The sequence below is a fragment of the Crocodylus siamensis genome, chromosome 3 (genome assembly GCF_052110815.1).
Source record: "Crocodylus siamensis isolate JL-2025a chromosome 3, ASM5211081v1, whole genome shotgun sequence".
Classification (NCBI taxonomy): Eukaryota; Metazoa; Chordata; order Crocodylia; family Crocodylidae; genus Crocodylus; species Crocodylus siamensis.
Window position 1 is genome coordinate 109,271,882 of NC_143397.1, and position 20,868 is coordinate 109,292,749.

General features: G+C 42.7%; 1 protein-coding gene across 1 annotated transcript in view; it reads right to left on the reverse strand.

The window, feature by feature from the left end:
- The window catches only part of DNAH6 (dynein axonemal heavy chain 6), a 254,044-nt gene that overhangs the window by 112,505 nt on the left and 120,671 nt on the right, over positions 1-20,868 (reverse strand). Inside the window, exons 39-45 of the mRNA XM_090038956.1 lie at positions 18,010-18,157; positions 15,774-15,931; positions 12,433-12,564; positions 10,703-10,874; positions 7,159-7,305; positions 6,994-7,067; positions 5,091-5,245 (exon numbers count right to left, since the gene is read on the reverse strand). Of these exons, the coding sequence (XP_089895082.1) occupies positions 5,091-5,245; positions 6,994-7,067; positions 7,159-7,305; positions 10,703-10,874; positions 12,433-12,564; positions 15,774-15,931; positions 18,010-18,157 (986 nt within the window). The remainder of the gene's footprint in view (positions 1-5,090; positions 5,246-6,993; positions 7,068-7,158; positions 7,306-10,702; positions 10,875-12,432; positions 12,565-15,773; positions 15,932-18,009; positions 18,158-20,868) is intronic.

A 20,868-nucleotide genomic window follows, 5' to 3' on the forward strand; every position in this document is an offset into this window, starting at 1 on the left:
CCCTAACATGCTCTTTCACTACTCTTGGCTGCTCACCTCCTCCCCAAACTGTGCTTCCTGGTGCAGTAGTCTGGGGGCTGAAATAGGCATTACATAGTTCAGCCTTTTCCACATCATCTGATACTAGGTTGCCTCCCTCATTCAGTGAGGGACCCACACTTCTCTGATTTTCCTTCTGTTGCTGACATACTTGCAGAAACCCTTTGTGTTACTCTTCATATCCCTTGTTAGCTGCAACTCCAACGGCACTTTGGGCCTTCCTGATTTCATCCCTCCAGGCCCAAGCTCTTATACTCTTCCCTAGTTGTCTGTCCAAGATTTCACTTCTTATAAGCTTCCTTTTCGTGTTTTAGCTCACTGAAGAGTTCCCTGCTAAGCCAAGCTGGTCTTCTGCCATATTTGCTAGCCTTCTTGCACACTAGGATGGTTCGTTCCTGCATCCTCAGTAAGGTTTCTTTGAAGTACAGCTAGCTCTCCTGGACTCCTTTCCCCCTCAGACTGGCCCGCTGATCCCCATGCTGTGGCAGGCCAGCTTCTCCCCTGGCTTGGGCTTGATCCTCCTCCTCTTCCTCCGCATGGGACTTGGGCCCACTCCTCCCCTCCCCGCACCACTGCGGCACGCCTGCTATTCCCTCAACCTGCGTGGGGCCCGCTTCTACCTCTGACGCCGCCAAGTCATCCCACAGTGGGCCCTGCATGTGGTGATGATAGAAGAGAAGAGGGGCGGGCCGAGGCCAGAGCTGGTGGCCTCACCCCCCCACACCATCCTGATTCTGCTTTCCCCCAAGCTGCCGCCATTATCATCTGCAAGTAGTAAGGTGGGGTGGGAGGCAAGGCCACTCTATCCTCACCACTTGCAGGGAGCAGGGCAGGTAGGGACAAGGGCAGCACTGCTGGCCTTGCCCCCCCCCCAGTTCTGTCCATTCCGTTGCCCCCACCTCCGGGAGCAGGGTGAGGGGAGGGCTGAGGCCAACTGTGCTGGCCTCAGCCCCACCCTCTCACATGTCCCCACCATCATGGTGGCTCTCCACTGGCCGCCAGCTCCTGTTGGAATGCTTGTTTGCAGTCTGACTGGCTGTTTGTTAGCCAATCAGAGTGCGAATAAAGCATTATGGACAGATGGACAGACAGACTTAGGCTTTTATAACATTACGATATGTGTGTGTGTGTGTGTGTGTGTAGTAAAATATATTTGCGTGTATGAATGAATGAGTGTAGAGTGATTGGTAAAGGCAGAAGTAAGCTACATGCCAGGTTACCAAATGGTGAATCATGTTGAAGGCTGAAAAAGCCAGTCTGTACCAGGAGGAAAAGATAAGCAGGGTAGACAATTGAAAACAAGGTTTGGAAAATATCTCAAGGCTAGAGATTCCCCTTTGTGAGAGACACAGCCAACACTGGTGATAAAAAAGGAATGTTGTAAACAGAGTGGTTGAAGAGCAACACTTTGGACAATGATGCATGATCCTAGCCATATGGCAGGATGGAAAAGTACCCCAAGTTTAAACAAAGACTTGGTGCCCCCTATAAAAGGGAGAGACTTAGCATCAAGAAATTGGGTGACTCTCTGCAAACTTCACTGGAGCAAAGATGCATTTACATGGTCCGCTTCTTATCTCATACTCTTAAGCTGGCCACCTAGTGCAGTACTGAGCAACAAACTTTAGTAACTATAATATCTGTAGAGCGATTGGGATTGAGTGTTTGTGGGTATGTATAAGCACTCTTTTGAATATTATAGTCAATAAACACGGCATTTTGGTCTGTCCCCCTCATAAGGTCTTGCTCATTATTTGAGCAAATTGGTAATTTGTACAACACTTCTCCCTGCACCACCACCCGCTGCCCCAAGTCCCTGGCATGCAACTGGGCTGGTGGCAAGCTATATGCCCACACACCAGCTTAGGCCACATGGGTGCAGCTGGAGTGGCTCCTTCCCGATCCAGCCACGTGCCAGGAACTTGGGATGGGGTAGGAGATGCAGGTTTCTGCCTGCCTCAGTCCATGACAGTTCACCCGAAGTGTCTCTGGCCCAAACAATTTTTCACCCCTGCTCTAAAGGTCCATGTTTAAATCTTTTTCCATGCATTTGTGGCAGTGTGACAGGATCTTGGTTCAGAGTATTTCATACATTCATAGATTCATAGATCGTTAGGGGCTATAAGGTACCTTGCAGATCACTGGGTCCAGCCCCCCTGCTCTAGGCAGGAAGACAACTGAGGTTAGGAGACCCCAGTGAGGTGACTGTCTAGTCTCCTCTTGAAAACCTCTAGGGTAGGTGACTGCACCACCTCTGGAGGGAGTTTATTCCACAGTTTGGACGCTCTGACTGTGAAGGGGTTTTTCCTGGTATTAAGCCTGAAGTGGCCTTCCAGAAGTTTATATCCATTGAGGGTACCCTAGTGAACAGTTGTTCATTAAGCTCCTGATGCACTCCTCTGATATAGCAGTAAGCACTATCAAGTCCCCTGTCAACCTTCTCCTATTTAGGCTAAAGAGGCCAAGGTCCCTCAGCCTTTCCTCGTGTGGCTTGCCTTGCAAGTCCCTGATCATATGGGTGGTTTTTTTCTGGACCCTGTAAAATTTTTCCACGTCCATACTGAAGTGCGGCACCCAGAACAGGATGCAATACTCAAAATGCAGTCTCACCAGTGCTGAGTCGAGCAGGAGTATCACTTCCTTAGTTTTACATGCGATGTATCGGTTGATGCATGCCTGTGTGTTATTTGCCTTCCTGACCACTGCTTCGCACTGATGGCTCATATTCATACGATGGTTAATCATTAGCCCTAGGTCCCTTGCGGTCATGGTTCATGTCAAGCTGTCACCACCGAGCCTATATGTATGTTGCAGGCTGTTTGCTCCCAGATGGAGCACCTTACACTTGGAAGTGTTAAGCTTCATCTGGTTCCAGTCTGCCCAACTCTTGAGCCTGTTCAGGTCTGCCTGTATCTGCAACCTACCATCTGACAAGACCACATTGCCCCATAACTTGTTGTTGTCTGCAAACTTGGCCAGCAAACTTTTCCATTCCCCATCCAAATCACTGATAAAGATGTTGAAAAGCACTGGTCCAAGCACAGATCCCTGAGGAACACCACTGGCCACTTCATGCCAGGACAACACAGCTCTGTTCATGAGAACTCTCTGGGTCCTACTGTGTAGCCAGTTTCCCACCCACTGAACTGTAAAGCAGTTGAGCCCGCAATCTTCCAGTTTTCCCACAAGGATATCATGGGATACTAGATCAAAAGCCTTTGGGAAGTCTAGGTATATAAAATCTATCACGTGTCCAGGTGGCAAGAGACCTGATCGTAAAAGGAGATGAGATTGGTAAGACACGACCTACCCGTGACAAAGCCATGCTGGCTGGCATTCAGAATCTTGCCTACTGTGAGCGCATTGAACATACATTCTTTAATAAGCTTTTCCAGGATTTTCCCTGGGGTGGAAGTTAGACTGACTGGCCTATAGTTGCCCAGGTCCTCCCTCTTCGCCTTCTTGAAGATGGGCACAATGTTGGCCCTCTTCCAGTCAACAGGGATTTCCCTGGTACATCACAAATTCTGAAAGAGCTTTGTCAGGGGTTCCATGATGACCTCAGTCAGCTCTTGCAACACTCTCGGATGGAGTCTATCTGGTCCTGCTGACTTATAAATGTCAAACTTTTGTAACTGATATTGTATCCACTCAGCATCCACAGTGGAGAGGCTGTCAGTTGTGGCATGGCCCCTGTGAGCCTGATCTTGCTTGACATTCCTCATGGTCTGGTGAAATATCAAAGCAAAGTGGGCATTCAGGAATTCAGGGGAACCCACAGAGGCTTACCTGGGGAGGATCTGAGAGCCCTGGAAAAGCTGAGCACCGGAGCCTGCGAGATTCAGCATGTGTAGTCTGGTGAAAGGACTACACATGCAGTTTTACCTTCACTTCTACTTTGTTTATGAGCACCCTGAGAGGGTTTTTGTTTCCTTGCTTGCAAGCAGTGTTTTGAGCTTGAAGGCCCCATTTTATTTGCATTATTTTCTGGAAGTTGACTGAGGGCATGCCAGAGGCCTGGAAGAGTTGGGGCAACCCAGACCCAGAGAAGGATCTTGGCCTGGGGTATTTGGTACTTTAGAGACTTACCTGGGGAGGACCCAGGAAGTAAGGGGATCCCACACTTCTACCTTTGAAGTATATTAATGTTTATGTTGTTTCCTTTTTTCTCAACAAAATTACCTTTGATACTCAGGGATCAGGTGTCTTGACAGCAACAGTATAACCTACAGTCACCTCACAGGAGACCGGAAACAAGATGTGGGGGGGACCCATAATAGTACTGCTGAACCCTCCTTTTTTTATAATACCAAAGACATGGCAGGTAAGTTGGAGGTGGTCTCCTTCTAGGGTGCTCATGGATAGCCCCTGCTGGAGCACAGGCTCCATCACACAAAGACATTTCTACTTGATCAGCTGTGGATGGGTAAGTGGTCACTCAGACTGGAGAGCCAAAAGGACCCAGGCATGATGCTGCCCATTTCACCCTGTTATGTGTCATTGGCTACAAAAACAGGCACATCTTAAAGTGGATCTTTGAAGTGCTTTATGTCAGATTCCTAAAATGATATTTAGAAATCTAGAGGGCAGAAGAGTCACAGAGACTGATAGTACTCAGTGACTTCAAGGTTCACATGGGTGACAATTGTTGAGGCAGCACAGTATTTCAGGGGCACCAGGATGATGAAAGAGTTATCTGAGATGGTTGCTTGCTCAATTTATTTTGAGACAAACTCATTATCCAGGGCTCATTCTGGAATTACGTTCTTTTCTTGATTTTAACATTATCTCCCTCCATTTCAGGTTTAATATTGTTTATATTTACAGATCATAGGATTAATATAACTTTTCTGGTTAGCAAGAATTCTGTGGTTAATTCCCAGCATATTTTTTAAAAATACATCCTTTCAGGGCATAAACTTATGACTGATCATACAATTTTAAATACTTTTCAAAATAGCTTGAGTTCACTTGTAAATGCTAACCATTACATTAAAATAGTAATATTTCTGCAGCATTAACTAGCTTACCAGAAACTTAATTGTATTTACCTTGAAACATGTTCTATGGCATCCTGGAAGAACACCAGTTTTGTCTCTTTAGCATTTGTTATATTGTAATCATCCAGATAGTCTTGCAAAACTGTTACAATCTTTTCCATGTTAGTCAGATCTTCATATAGCCGATCAGCTTTATCTGCCCCAAACTAAATGGAAATTATATGCAGAGAATAAGATAGATGATATCCAAATGAGAGGACACGTAAATATGCAAATACATTAGTACTGAAATTCCTGCAATTTGGTAGCTGAGATACTCAAACTGGTCGTACAAAATGTAGATGCTTCATGAATGTAGGTGCCTAATCAGTTTTGTGGTCACTGACGTAAGGGGATTTTGGATCATTTTTTGCTATATAAATGCCTAAATCCTGTTTAATTAACAACTATGGATCTGGCCCTCAAGTGCTGAGCACACAGCAATTCAACAGGTTAACAGGAAATTCAGCTAGTTTTTCTGGGTTTTTCCTCTATTTTAATTGTATTCAACAGTTCATTAAAACAACATCCATCCTCCCCAACATCTTTAAAATTTGGGGTTAAAATAACCAGCTGGGTTGGTCTAATCCCATTTTTAATCTGTTTCACACCTCAGTTCCTGCCAAATCACTCTTACCAATACTTCAAAGAATCACTCTATTTTTGCTCTCCCCTATTCTGGCCTTTTAAAGCTTCATTTTCACCTGAATGGCACATGAATTCTTTCCTACTCAGCTAGCTTCAAAAGGAGATTTTTCCTGAGGCTCAGTACAAAAGATTTCTTTACAAGGCATCAGTTACCACTTGCAGAAATGAGTAAAAGCAAAATCAAAAAAGTTATCTCCATGCAAAGAAAATAGGGATGCAAAGTAAACATGTACTCTCTGTGAAAGACCCATGTCCCTAGTGGCCCATACACTGAATATTTTTGTTACTATTTACATTTGTCCCTTTTATTCTCTAATCTAGCTAATTGAATTCTTCAATCTCTTCCTGGCATAATCTCTTTGCTAAATACCATTAGTGTTTAAAAATACGCTTTAAAGATTTAGTTTGTCTTTAGTGTGCATGAACTGTATTAGTGACAGTTTCCTTTTCTATCAATTCTACATAGACTCTAAAGATCAGAATTCTATCTGAAATCTCTTTCTTCTGCTGGTATAGCGATTTTTTTAAGAGAGAGTAATTACTCTCCCTTAGTAATGGTTAGTGCATTCTGTAAAGGGAAATAGTTGTTGAAACCAATTATCTTGACCTCTCTCTGGTCCCGACTTATTCTGAAGGGAACAAGCCTCCAAACAAGAACCAAAATGATATCAGCCAAGTGTTCCGTAATTAGGATCACTTACTTTCACTTATCTCCTGTTTGGAAGTCACTGGTCACTAGTGATAGAAGCTCAAAAAGCATCAGCTTCCCTCACTAAAAACAGATGAGCTACTCTATCCAATTTTCAGGTAGATTATTCACCTCCTCCTAATACAAGGACCGTTTCTGGCACTCCACATACAGCTTTGTCTATTTACATCTATACTCAAGTTCCCTGAAAAGTCTTCCACAGCGAGGACAACAGGGTGAAATTTCATTTTGGTGAAGGTATTTTACAAAATGTGAAAGAATCATTTTTCTTCTAAATATAACAGTGTCATGTTCAGTTGGATGCAACCCCCCAGCTCCCCCCCGCCAAACCCTCCATTCACTTTTGTGGTATTGTCTTTAATTATGCCAAGAGTGAAATAGACCTGTACAATTTGGATCAATTTAATAATAAAATTAATATTAATATTATAATTAATTTATAATACAATTATATCACAGTTTGCCCTGAGGCTAACAAACCCTGACATTATATTCAACAAAGCAAATTAAAACCATAATGTAACATTCTATGAAAAATTAGATGTAGGAAATACTTACTTTAAGAAAGTCTCCAAATATGATTGGTTTGTTTAAAAAGTAATCTGGGTCAACTGGGATTCCAAAATGTTTGCCTATAAATTAAAATCCTAGGTTAGTTATATTTTTGTCTCGTATATTTTAATGCATAATACAATAAAAAATGGAATAAACAGATCCCCTTACTGGCCATTTCAGATAGTATGGAATGAAAGTACTGTTTGTCTTCACTGTTAATGAGGCGGTCATGGAAGATTCTTTGACATTCATGGGAAAAGAGTCTGAAGACTTGCATTTGGTCTCTGACTGAGCCAGGATCACACTGAAGAATGCCTGTGTGCAAAATACGTGGACAACAGTTTCACTGGTGTAACATATTCTATAGTTATTTTTAACAATATCAAAATAAATTATTAAAAAGGCCTGTGTAGATCCCCAGGGTCAGTGACAAAGGTGTTTAGTAGCTGTTGGGGGTGCACAGTGTCCCAAGAGGGTCAAATGAGAAATCTGAAAGAAACAGATTGGTGTATACCTCTCGGGGAGAAAATACAGAGGTATGGAGGCGATTGCAGAAAAAAGAAAAGAAGTAATTACATTGTACAACATCTCTCTACACAAGAACTACACATAAAAACATTAAGTAATGAATCTCCTATTATATATTCAGGAACAGAGCTCCAGACTGAGATATGGTAGCACAAAATTCATAACATGGAAAAATGTCACCTATGTGAGAGAGATCAGAAGAGGAAAAATTTGAGGTAATGTTAAGTGTATTGATTCTCATTGTTATTAATTCCAACATTATTGAACATCAGTAACCAGCAACTTTTTTAGGCTGCAGGCTGGAGTGACCCATTTCAGGTCAGAAGCAGGCAAGGGATTGGCACCAGAACACAGCTGCTGCCGTTGCTCTTCCCTGTAGCAGCATGGAGAGGATGCCAGTAGCTGGCACTTTTCCCCACAGTGGCAGGGAAAAGCAACTGTTGCTGAAGCACATTAAACTGCCAAATGCAACTGAGGCTCCAGGTCCGCAGGCCAGATCCAACCTGTGGGCTGTAGTTGCAGACTGCTATTGTATGCAGATAGAAACCACCAAAGTTTTTTTTAACTGTTTCATACTAACAAGTGTACTATAACAAATATTCACAATGCTTATATAATAGCTTTAAAAATACGTATTCTGTATAACTGCTGAGCTGAAATATGAAGAGACTAAAATACCCTGAACATAAAATTTGTCACAAGGATCAAACAGCTCATCAAATATCCAGCCACCAGTATTGGTAAGTGTCAGAGGTTTCAGAGGACATTTAACGCCCCCACAAATAAACCACACGCAATATGTAATATTGGACATAGAGAAATAGTTTCCTTCTTTACTTCAATAAACAATCATATTATGCCATGAAGCATGAGATTTGATTACTTTTATTGGCTTAGCTTGGATAGCTACAATTATCATCTGTAATAATTAACCTGTTCTGCCATGGAATTGCATTATAACTGATAAGCCCCTTTAACTATGAATTCTACAGGCTGGCTGTATGTTGAACTTATTATCAGTTATAAATGTATAACCCTTCAGTTTCTTTGAGAATTGTAAGTGTCCACTCATTCTTTGATTATGGGACTGAAGAACTCCTCATCCTTTACTCTGCTTTTCTGGGCAGCTCTGTTAAATTGCCTCCAGTTTTCCTCTTTAGGAAGCTAAATAATCACTTGTACTGTATGCAAATTGTATCATACTTTTAAGAGCATTTGTTCTGCTCCTCTGGGTCATTTTATGTTCTATTATTCATCTTTAAAAATGGAATTATAAAGTGATGTTTAGAACAAAACACAGAGATCAAGAGAGGGAAAGGAACACAAAAGATTACTATTTCCACACTTCCAGCAAGCTCTGGATGCATACATCCTCAACCGGGTCTGGACATGGTACGGCTAACTCTCTAGGGTCTCAAGTTCAAATGCAGATATGTACTGCAAACATGAGTGAGAAAATGGGAGTCATATCTGGAGGTATTATATCTGGCTTGAAATAATCAAGGTTAACATGGATCTAGAGTCCCCAACCACAGGGAAATTCCAGAAGGCCAAAGACACGTGGGCATATCTACATGAGACATTTACTGCAGTTGCCTAATTAGCTCCACAGTAAATATCACAGAGACTACACATGCAGTGCTATTAGGATGGAGTAAACTAATTAACTCTGCCACAGGTTAGTACTTGTAAACACTATGCAACTCCTATGGCAGTTTTTTACTCCTCAGCTACGCACATGTAGATATTGACAGGGCTGGCTGGGGCACAAGAGTGGTTAAATAAGAGGGCTGCCTGACTGCTAGGGGTTTTGAGGGGATGGGTGATATGTGGCAGGGTCATTTTCACTTTTCTGTTCTCACCTTCTCTTCTAAACATGAGTTCAATAAGCTTTGATGGTCTGCAACTGACCAAAATCTACAGTGTGCTCACCTGACATAGGATGGTCAGGGAATGTGTAAGGGAGGAGCATTTGGACCCACACTTTTGGGTTCCCAGAGGCTAAGTGGAGTTTGATGAAGGTTTGTAGTTAAGTAAGGAGTGAGGATATATCTGACTGCTAGAAAGATACCTTTTATTGAACATGGGAGCTTACCGATTAAAAAAAAAAAAAGCAGTGGAACTCCAGCTGCCAGTTGTAGTATGGCCAGTTGTAGCAGGGGTGGAGAGAATGACACAGTATGGGATGCCTGGACACGTCATGGAACACTTGGTATCTACATGTAACACTGACTAGCACACTGTGAACTGGTTCAAAAGAGTACATGATTTTCCAGATATAGTTTGAACAGCTCCTGGTAGGTTTAAACCAGTTTCACAGACTTTTAAGTTTAAACTGCACTTAAACCACTCTAGGTGTTACGTGTGGCCATACACCTAGTTGTTTGTTTGCTATGCTCGCTGAGCTGCTACAGAGACATTTCAGTGATTGCTATGCGCCTTGGGGCATAGGAGGGAACTACTCTAACCTAACAACATTGACTGAGGGCCCTTCTGCCCATTTTCACCATCAGTAACTGAGTACATTTAATATGAGGCAAACAGAGGCAAAATACTTACTGTATTTATTTTATGCTAAGATGAGGTTCCCCCTCATTTAAAAAAGCCCTTCTTCATAGAACCAAGTATGGGGAGGTGGGGGGAAGGGGCAGCTGCTGTGGCACAGGCTCCATCCCCTACCTAGGGTCAAGGCCACAGCCAAGCTGGACAAATTTATAAATTTTGCATGTATTAAATCTAATTACTCAGGGGGTCATCTTAAGGTCAGGGTCCTCTTAGACTCAAGTAAATAATGTAGTATGAACTTACACAGGTTCCACTCTTAATTCATCTACCTCACTTGGAAATGATGAGTTGGGTTTCCCTGGTGCTTACATAGCACTATCCCACATCTGCCTGTCACACAGTAGCAGGATCTGCTTTCTTCAAATTGTGAATAATGAAGGAAATTATAAGCTGCACCTAGCAGAAGAAAATAACTGCAAGGACCAGTCATCCACTGCAAATCATGTACTTTGTTCTAAAATATCTAATAGGGGAAAGGAACTCCTGGAGATGTAATGCTGAAATTAGAAAAAATACAGAGTTTTCAGAGCCCTCATTGGAGGCACAGGTCAACAGCCCCTGAAGATATAATGTATAAGAATTAGGAAAAAACAACTTGTTAAAAACAAACATATTTTACCTTGCACACACTTTGACAAGTCACGCAAATTAAATACATAATGGGATTTAGCCGGTGTTGGGAGAAGATCAATGCTCATTCTCTGATAGATTTCAACAGCAGCATCCACTATGTTTGTTGCATTCTGCTTTACTGCTTGAGAGAAATCTGCCAAAAAGCCCTTTAAGATTGCCTATACCCAGGACAACAACAAGAAAATAAAACAGTGTAAAACAAAATATAAAGGTAGTTTCCTTTCACTTTAAATAGACAAGAATACAGAAGTTTAATTTTTCTTCAGATGAGCTCTGATTCCTTTCTGTAATAGTGTAAAGCAGGGGTGTCACACATACAGCCTGTGGGCTCCTAGAAGAGTTGGGAATTTAGGGGTATGCCAACAGGGGCAGGGCCCACACCAAAATCCAGGGACAGAACCTGGTTGGGGACACGTGTCATTAGTGGGGGAGAATTTAATTAACACCTGCAGCTCCATGATGTGGCTCATCCCACTGCCACACGCTGCCACCTCCAGGTCCAGACCCATGCTGGGATGCCACATGAGTTCAACATTCCTGATTTAAAGGATTTTTGCTGAACATTTATCCTAAAGAAAACCTATTCAGAATGGTAAACAAAGAATAGTAAAGATAATGTATTTTTTAAGTCCAGAACTTTAAATGGGGAGTACCTAAAATCCATCTTAGATACCTATAAATGTCACTAAAGATTTCCCAAATGCTGAGCATTCCACACTGACTCAATGTAAGCATGTGCAGGAGGATAACATGAGTAGCTGGAGTGCTTTGTGCTCTTCTCCACTGCAGAACCACAAAAAGCAGCCATAAGTTAAACAGCCTCAGGGACTACACTAAATTATTTTTGTGTCTGCACCAACAGCAAGGACAGCCCAGAATGAGCAAGGAATAAAGGAGAAAGCCACTTTTACTTCCTCCCTGCACCTGACCTCAAGCAAGAAAGCCAAACCACCCAGTCAGTCAGATGCGACTGAAAAGAGAATACTCTGGTTTAACCAAAGAAAGTTTAAGCACATTCAAAATTTGTAAGAGACATCTGATACATATAAATATGCAGAACTGTAAAACCTGGTTGCCAAAACAAAGCTAAAAGATTAATAGTTTAATCCAAATCAATAGAAAAAGGTCCACCCTTTGGCGGCTTCAAGCCTGTACCCATTGTTCAGGTCTGGCCAATTTCCATGAGACTTATTTCTTGTGTGAACAAGGGGTTGCAGCACCAGACCTGTGCTATGGGAAAATCCTGTTTTGAGGTTACTTTCAGTGATCTGGGTGAAAATGATACAATACCTATCAATATTGTGCCATCCTTATTTTGCTTAACTACAAGGGGTAGCTATTGAATCAGAGAACAAGTTTTAGCCAATTAATGTAGTGTTTCCAGAAACTAAGGTGGGGAGGAAGGAAATATTAAAGATTACATTTAAATAAAAATATACTAAACAAAACTGGAATAAAAACAATTAGGTTAAAGGCTAATATTTTTTAACATATTCTTCTTGTGTCTATAGGCTTGCTCCAACATCCTTTGAAAGCAATGGAAAGTCTCCCCTTGACTTCTAAAGCCTTTCAATTCACCTTAAGAATTTTCATAAGTTAAAAAAGTGGCATATTTTACTAAGAACTTGTTTAATATTGGACCAGATTGTGGCATGACACAATGCACAGATGAATTTGTTTTCCGTTCCTTATGGCCACACAGAAGTTGTTACTGACCTGAAAAATTTGTTTGAGACTATGCTCTGAGGGTGTTGGAAGGCACAGCATGGCGAAATGTCTTATGAACCGTGGTGTTACAGGATTACGACCACCGCCAGGAGGTGCACAGGCTGATGCAATTGTTACGTCCTGTGGAGGAAATCATGTTCAACTTGTATCACAAGCAATTTGTTTAATTGTGCAAAACACGATTGATTAAACATTAGAACCCAGACCTTTATTAAGCTACTCAGAGAGAGAAGTAAGGCTGGAAGGGACTCCAAGGGATCATCTAGTCCAACCAGGGGTCAAACTTGTGACCTTGGTGCTACTGACACAACCTCTAAACAACTGATCTAAACAGCTGCTTTTAAGGAAGTGTAATTTCTTCTTTGGCCTTTTTTAATGTCATTACAAATAATTAATTTATAAAATCCCTAAAAGCACACTAGCCATGGGGTACTCAACCTCTTACCTGCAAAGTCATAACATCTGGCCCTGTGGGGCTCCCCACAGGTTGGAAATTTGGCAGAGGAGAGCATATAGCAGAATCAAGGCCAAGCCACCCCCTACGTGTCCAGATTGGCCAGGCTGTTCCTGCCCCCACCTGCAAACCCAGATCAGGATTGCTCCACCCTACGCTGCCTCCCCACATGCATCCAGACTGGCTAATTCTTCTCCCCACAACATCCAGATCAGGTCTGCTTTGCCCAAACCCACTCCAAGCATCCAGGCTGGGACTAGGACCAGGTTGCTCCCAACACCTTCCCAACATGTCCAGATGGGGGATGCTCTTCCCTGACCCTACCCTGGGCCGAGGGATCAAGGTGAGGCTATGCAAGCTCCTGAAGCCAGATTGGGCCCATTGACTGGATCTGGCCCATGAAGGCCAATGTGGCCTGCAGGGCACAAAGGCTGGGCACAGAACAGACATGATCAGTGTTGGACAGCTCAGTACCCTTTTTCTTTATCCCAAGCCCCACGTTTTGTCTCAGGCACAATCAGATACTGGAGCCAAATTAGCTATTAGTGAATTTTCCCATCTAATACCTATTCTATTTTCTAATTTTTGATAATGGACTGTACTCCCCTTTCAACAAACAAGGAGTTTTGGGAGGCATTCTGTGGCAGAATGACTTCTGATGCTCCTTTGGTACAACAACTTCCATACAACAACCCCATCTACAGGGTGTTGCTAAATGCTTGTCAAATCCTTTGTAGTAAGTATGTGTGGAATGTTACTGGAGCCAAATTTGAAATCCTTTAGGAGGTTTACACTGTGAGAAAAGAGGCAATCTCTTTCTGAATGACACAGGAAGAGTTTTGTTAAGTTTGCCTACAATATTTTGTGAACCAACCTTCTGCTGCCATTCTGAGAAGTACTTGGAGGTTGGATGATGAGACTGATGTATTAAACAACTGAGCTGATAATCACACTGAAGAGTTGACTTTAGTCTATCAAAAAAATTACAATGTGACTGGTGCCTTATGGATTTTAAGCATGAGTTTTTGGTAATATATCTACTGGACTCACTGTATAATTAGGAAAAATGTTGAACAGCTTTCAAGCACAGAAAACTATCTAGTTGGTCTAATAAAAGATATAAGCAATAAAACCTGGCTTCTTGCATATTCTCTAGATCAACACTGCTAAAACAACTCTCCAACTCAATCACAAAGTTTTTAGGTGTTTTTTCTCAGTGATGCAGTCTTTACCATGATATGTTTTTGATTGTGTGTAGAGTGACAGATGCTAGGTTTCAAGGAGACTCCGTCACTAAAATAAGAGTAAAATGTTAGGAGTGGGTAGCTGCTGAGGCAGAAAGAGAACTGAGATGAGAACGGGAGAGTAACAGAGGTTCCCTGGTAACTCCTTCCTGTGGTTCCAACTCAGGAATCAGAAGGTTCCCTTTAAACCCAAATTAATTTTAAACTTTCACTCCTCCTCTAGGCACAGAATGTAATTGTCTGGTTGAAGCAGAAGGCTAGAAAACCAGGGCTACTTCCTGCCACTCCAGCCTTACCACTATCTCACTGTGTCCCAAGGTAGGAAACCACTTAATTTCTGTATGTCCTCATTACTGATCTCATTACTGACCTCAGAAAGCCTTTTGTGAGTCTTCATTAATATATATACACAAACAAAATTAACTATATGACACTTTTAAACTGTATATAATACTTCGAACATGACAGTAAAGTAAAAGAATATTTAAGTTGAAAAGTGAAGCATTTAAAACTTAAAAACCCCTAGCTGAAGCAACCCTTAAAATTTAATCCCACTTCCTCATAGCTGCATGACTATACAGTCTTTTGTAGTATGACCACAGAATGGCAAGCCTCCTCCTTTCTGTAGGAGGCTTGTCTGACGCAGGGCAGAGTGCCTGGTTAGGTATGAAAGGAGCAGTAAAACAGAACACATGCTATGCCAAGAAAGAATCCCTGCATACTAAACTTGCCAGTGAGCTTTGTCTAAAGTTGAAAAGCAGAAATTAAACAGAAAGTCTTATATCTTGTTCCTATAACCTCTGATCTGGCTGCCCTGCACTGCCAAAGGTTTACAAAGAGGCCAAATATGCTGTGAGAACTAAGGACCCCCCAGGAGTTGGGGAGGGTTGGGAAAGTGTAGGGCCACTATACAAACATAGGAGTTGTGCCAAGTACAGGAGGGGGTGACTACAGAGCAGTCCTCTGGTGACAACCAGTTTGGAGAGCAGCAGTCCCTCTAATCTACTCCTAGGACCAAAGCCCTTGCAGAATATGCCCCTAAATCATGGAACTGCCACTTCCTCTTAGGAGTCTGCCTCATCCTCTTTTGAAAGTGATAGACAAAGAAAACAATGTCTGCTATAACACTTACTGTTCATTTAGTATTCATTTAGTATTTAGCACATCAAAAGACAGCCTGCAGTTGCAAAAACATCCCCAGGCCCAACAGTCAATTTCTTGCAGCAGGGAATTCTAAAGCAGCAAATTGCTTTGCTGTAGCTGGAGGCACAGGAGCATACACTATACTGCAAGTCAGGAAAAGAGACAGACCTACTGGCTAATATCAGAATTGCCAGTTGGGTAAGAAGGTTAAATCCAGAAACCAACACCTACACATAAACCTTCAAGAAGAAAAGCTTGCTGCCATGTTTCCTGTGCTGAGAGAAGCTTGTAAAACTAGGAGGTCGATGTACTTTACACTCTTCTAAACGTGACTCCTCTGGGAACAGTGAGAAAAGACAAGAGGGGAAAACTATATTTGAAAACCAATAAGTGATGTTTAGAAGCAACAAAAAGTTGCAATGTACTAAGAATAAACAAACATCCCAAAGAAATTTATCAAATTCACAGCATTTAAAAACTGGAATGACCTGTATTTCTTTCCAAAATAGTTTGTCTCTGTCGTAGAACCCCCCAAAGTCCAGGTACTGACGAAGAAGCTCAATAGGAGGCTGAGACCCATAACAATCCAATTTAGGCATGTTTAGGTCATCCACAAAAATAACAACTCGTTTGTTTCCTGGTGCACCTAGGAAATGAAAATAATTCAATTAATAAGCATATAAAACAGTGCTAGTACTTTCCATTTATAAAATTAAAATTAGAGATATGAAAATCAACAATTAGACTTCTTACACTTAAGAGACTAGCTGGGTCCCAAATGGACAACACTAAGAACTCTAGCTTTATTCTGCAGTGGAATAATGTTAATACTTCATACACTTAATTCACATGTAAGCATCCGCTATACCCTGTAACTGCACTGGAATCTACAACCTGAACTCAGAGACAGTACTTTGCCATTATGCAGAAGTACCTTATCTGGATCAGTTTGTATATTTAAGCATAATTGTGACAAAGTCAATATTTGAGCTGTGGATGATTACACCTGGAAACTGAAAGGCAGTCTGTTGTGGAGTGGGAAAGTGTCTAATTGTGCTTGGTTATTACAAAGCTTTAGAAAAAAGGAAGAGAACTGAGGTCACTATGGATACCGCTATTGAGGTCCTTCACTTTTATTGATTGTGTCAAATTGTAATTTGATAAAATGTAACCCTTAAGGGCATCTATACATGTGCTCCAGTATGGAAAGGGGGGAGGGGCTTTAATTAGAGCAGCTCTGAGAACCACTCTAATTAAAAGCACCCTCAGATCACAGGTACTCAGCCTCCTACACTTCAAAATGATGGCAAGGGAACTTGAACTAAGACTTGTTTGACAAGCTTTAGTTCAACTGCCCACACCACCATTCTGAAGCACAAAGATTCTGAATAGATGTGATGTGGAGGCTGCTGGAGCATGTTAATTAATGTGCTCCAAGCAGACTCCATTAGTTGAGTCTGCTTTGACGTGTGCTAATTAGTACACATTGGAGCATAGGTCTGGAGTGTGTATAGGGGGCTCTAAGTTTTTAGTATGGAAATGTTACATGTATTAGTCAATAAGCTGTTTGTAAATAGTAACTCTTATATTTAAGGCAGGGCAGAATAAACCCTAGGGTGGCGGTACAGCTTACCTTTAACCTTTTCTTTCTGAAGGCACTTAATATGGGAGCATCCATGCATTAAAGGGTGTTAAATGGTGCTAAATACCCTCTAAGCATCTTAAAGTTATGCCACTTTGGGCAATGGCTATCTTTGAGATGTTCTACATAGCTCAAGCTAAGGTATCGTTAGTCTGTTCCAAGAAGAAAAAACAACCAATGTGCACAGCGTCCCAGGATGCATGGCTACCAGCCCCTGTACCCCTGACAAACTTTCCACCCTCCCAAGCTCTACTGGCCAGGGGGAGGTACTGGCCCCAAGACAACACCCCCACCTGGCCCCAGCTGGCATGACCCCAGCCCACATGGCACCAAGTACCCCAAGAGACCTGATCTGGGACTGTGTGCCAGAAGCCAGGAATGTAGCCCTCTTTTCAAAGGCCTAAGCCTTTGCCCCACCTCTGGGCAGCTCCCCCCTAGCCAGGAAAATCTGGGGTGGGAGAAAGGGGGCTGTAGCTTTCTTCCCCAGTCTTCGACTTTCCTAGGTGGGGAAGGAGAGAAAGGGTTGCCTAACTGCACTTAAACCCCGGCTCCTGGTTCTGCCTCTGCTCACCAGGCCCTCCAGTGGCAAGGTAGAGTTGTGCAGGTCAGAGATGGACTTAACCTTCAACCACTCTGAAACTACTCCAACTTCAACACTGCTCAATATTCCACGGATTTACAACGGTTTAAGGGTAACCTGTAACAGCAACCTTACAGACCAAATGAAAAGGTTAGCCTCTAAGGCTGTTTTTCCTGCACCCTGTTTTTCCTTCTGCTTCACTTCTAACATAGCTCTCTATTATAAATAAGTATCCTTTCATGCTGCCTAATATAACAATAGTTATGTTAAAATAGATTTTAAATCTCTTATACTTCAATACTGGCCTTAAGTGTAAAACTGAAAGAATTGCATTTGTATAATAATAGAACTGAACTTTTACTTGCTGTGTTTGAATTTGGCAGTGTGTTTTCCTTGAAGCTAGCCCTCATGGTCACCATATTTTTAAATAATTAAAATAATACACAAAATACTTTACAATTATTGAAATTTGAATAAGGGAATACAGAATTAAAATCAATACCTAAAATATTTTTCCTTTTCTTTTCTAATTTGGACTCAATGATCTCTTGTGTTCTTGCAGATGATGTCTGAGCAGAAAAGTTTAGGTAAACGGGCACATAGCCTGCTTCTTCTTGTATTCGGTTGAGTAGTCCCCTTGCAACTACAGACTTTAATTAAAAGATGTAAAAATAGTAATAACTGCAAAGTAAATGCAGCTGTATGCACACATCCATATGATTCTATTACACAATGATTTTGGTAAATCACCACATTTGAAGAGCACATAACATGACTAAGTAAAAAAAGTGGAACAAACAGCTAAACAAAGGGCCAGATCCTTCTTTTCCTCCTGGACTTACCTTTCCTTTGCTCCAGACACCCAGTTAGTCCCATCCCCCCTGCCATCCAAAGAAGCAACGTGAGCACCCTTGTAATCAATTCTCAAGTTACAGGAATATGGGAGCCATGCCTGCTTCCCATGAAGTCTCTTCTCTGCCTCTGCTACTTTGGGACAAAGGAATCATCCTACTAGGTCATATCAAGTTCCCCTGTCCTTTTAGCCCAGTATCCATTCTCTGATAACAGCTATTACCAGCTGATTCAGTGGAAGCTATACTGCAGTAACCAGTTATGCAATGACTTGCCAAAGTAAAGTGTCCTCCTAACACTTCTTCCTAGCTCCCAATAACTTTTAGGGTGGATTCTATTTTTATTATTCTCCATCTTCCATCCTGGTGCATCCTAACATCCTGTCTATGTTTTTTATGGCTACTACAAAATGAGCTATGCAGAATTCTGCCAAGTCCCCTTTCCTGAGTTTCAATAGCAACTGGAATTGAGCATGGCATACAAGTAACTGAGATTATTTTCTCCAGTGGGAATTACTTTGCATTTGTCAACATTAAATTCTCTCTCTCATCACCAGGGATCTGGGTTTTTGTTTGCAACAGAAAAATGTGGTAAAACCCAGATTTTCTCATTTTAAGGAAAAAACCTGGGTTTTCTCTTTTCAAGGAGAAAAACACGGGGAATCATGGGTTTTCCCCACTGACTGGCAGAGTTCCAGCCTGCAAGGGGCTGGGGAAAGTGGGAGGAGGGTGATCAGACAGGTGGCACCATATGCATGTGTGAGCGTACACATGCACATGGCAGCCAGAAGCATGGGCACTGCAGGTAAGTCTGTGGCAGGGTGGGGATTGGGGCCACCATAGGGAGGGAGGGAGGGAGCTGGGCAAGGCTGGGGCTGAGGATGCTACTCAGCCTGGGTGGTATGTGGGGGCAGAGACCCAGAATGCATGGCCGTAGGGCCTGGTCAGGAACAGGGCCATGAACAACTCATCCAGAGGGCAGTGGGTGGGCCTAGCACCCCGCCTCTGTGCACACTCCTGGGGGCAGCACAGGGGTCATGGTGGTGGCATCAGGCTTCCCCACCCTGCTGTGCCCTGCCACACTGGGTCTCATCTGCTGGGCTGCTGGGGCCCCTGGGGGCAAGGCAGCAGTGAGGGGAGTCTGAACTGATAGCGGGCAGCATGCATCCCCCACCCCCCATCCCAATGGGTTTGATATGACTCGGGCCGTTCTGCCCATGGGGAAAAGGGAGCCAGGCTCTGCTCCACCGCAGCAACCACCGCCTCCCACATGTGGCAGCCAGGGCTTGAGGCTGCTGAGGGGCAGGGGGCTTCAGACCCAGGTCCCTGGCCCCATAGCCCTGGCAGCTAGAGGCCTCCTCTGGCAGGGCTGGAGGTGGTTGGGGGCTGTGGGTGGGAAGTAAGGGGCACAAATAGGGCCAGGGAGCTGCACTTGAGTGAGGGACACAAGCAGGGTTGGGGGGGGCTGTGGGTGGGGAGTGAGGGGCACCAGCAGAGCCAGGGAGATATGGCTGGGGAGTGAGGGGCACTGGCAAATTATGGGGCAGGTGTGAGGAGCAATAGAATAGTAAGGGCACTGGCATATCAGGGCTGCTGAGCACCACAAAGCAGCACAAGTGGGGCAGCCACATCTGGACCTGTGTCCTAGTGAGCAAAGGGGGCAGGGGGAGCTCTGATTTTCCATGATAAAAAACCCAAAATCAAACACCAAAATGTATAGGTATTTAGAATTCATTTTATCGAGGCACTGGTAGGCTTGCAAATTGCTTTAAAATAGTAAATATATCAGTAAAACATTCTGTTCAACTTATACCTATATATATAAATAAATAAATAAATAAATGGTGGCTCATTTTAATCACAGAAAAACATGGATTTGGGTTTTTTAAATCAGAGAATGTGCTATTTGAAAACAGAGAAAACCAGGATCCCTGATCATCACATTACTATCATGTAGGCTTCTAGTTTATGTCCCACTGAAGTTCCCTAATTTCTCTAGTCCTGACTAATGTGAATAATTTCATATCGTCTGCAAATCTGGTCATTTCCTTTCCCCTAAGTTTTAAAGCTCATTAACAAACACATTCAAAACTAGAAGACCTAATATGGAACCTTGAAGCACCCCATCATTATCCTTTGCCATAATAACATTGATTGTTTATTTCTACTCCTAGTTTTCTCAGTCTCTCAGCTGCATTATCATAGTTTGGTTATGTCAGCACTGTGACTCCAGCTCACAGACATATCTGAATTAGTTTTATATTATCCAGCTTTACATTAGCTAACTGGATACTGCTGGCAGGGTAACCACAGCAGTACAGAGCTTAGTGCGAATTGCAGAACCCACCTGAGAAGCTGGGTAAATACTTGGTTGGTTAGCCTGCACTGAGTTCATGGTTTCAGTGGGAGAAGGACTCAAACTAGCAATTTCAAAGTTAACTGAGGCCTCTATGAGTGGCTGCAGTGTAAATATTGTATGTCATCACTGTTACCAGAACCATGTACGTCCA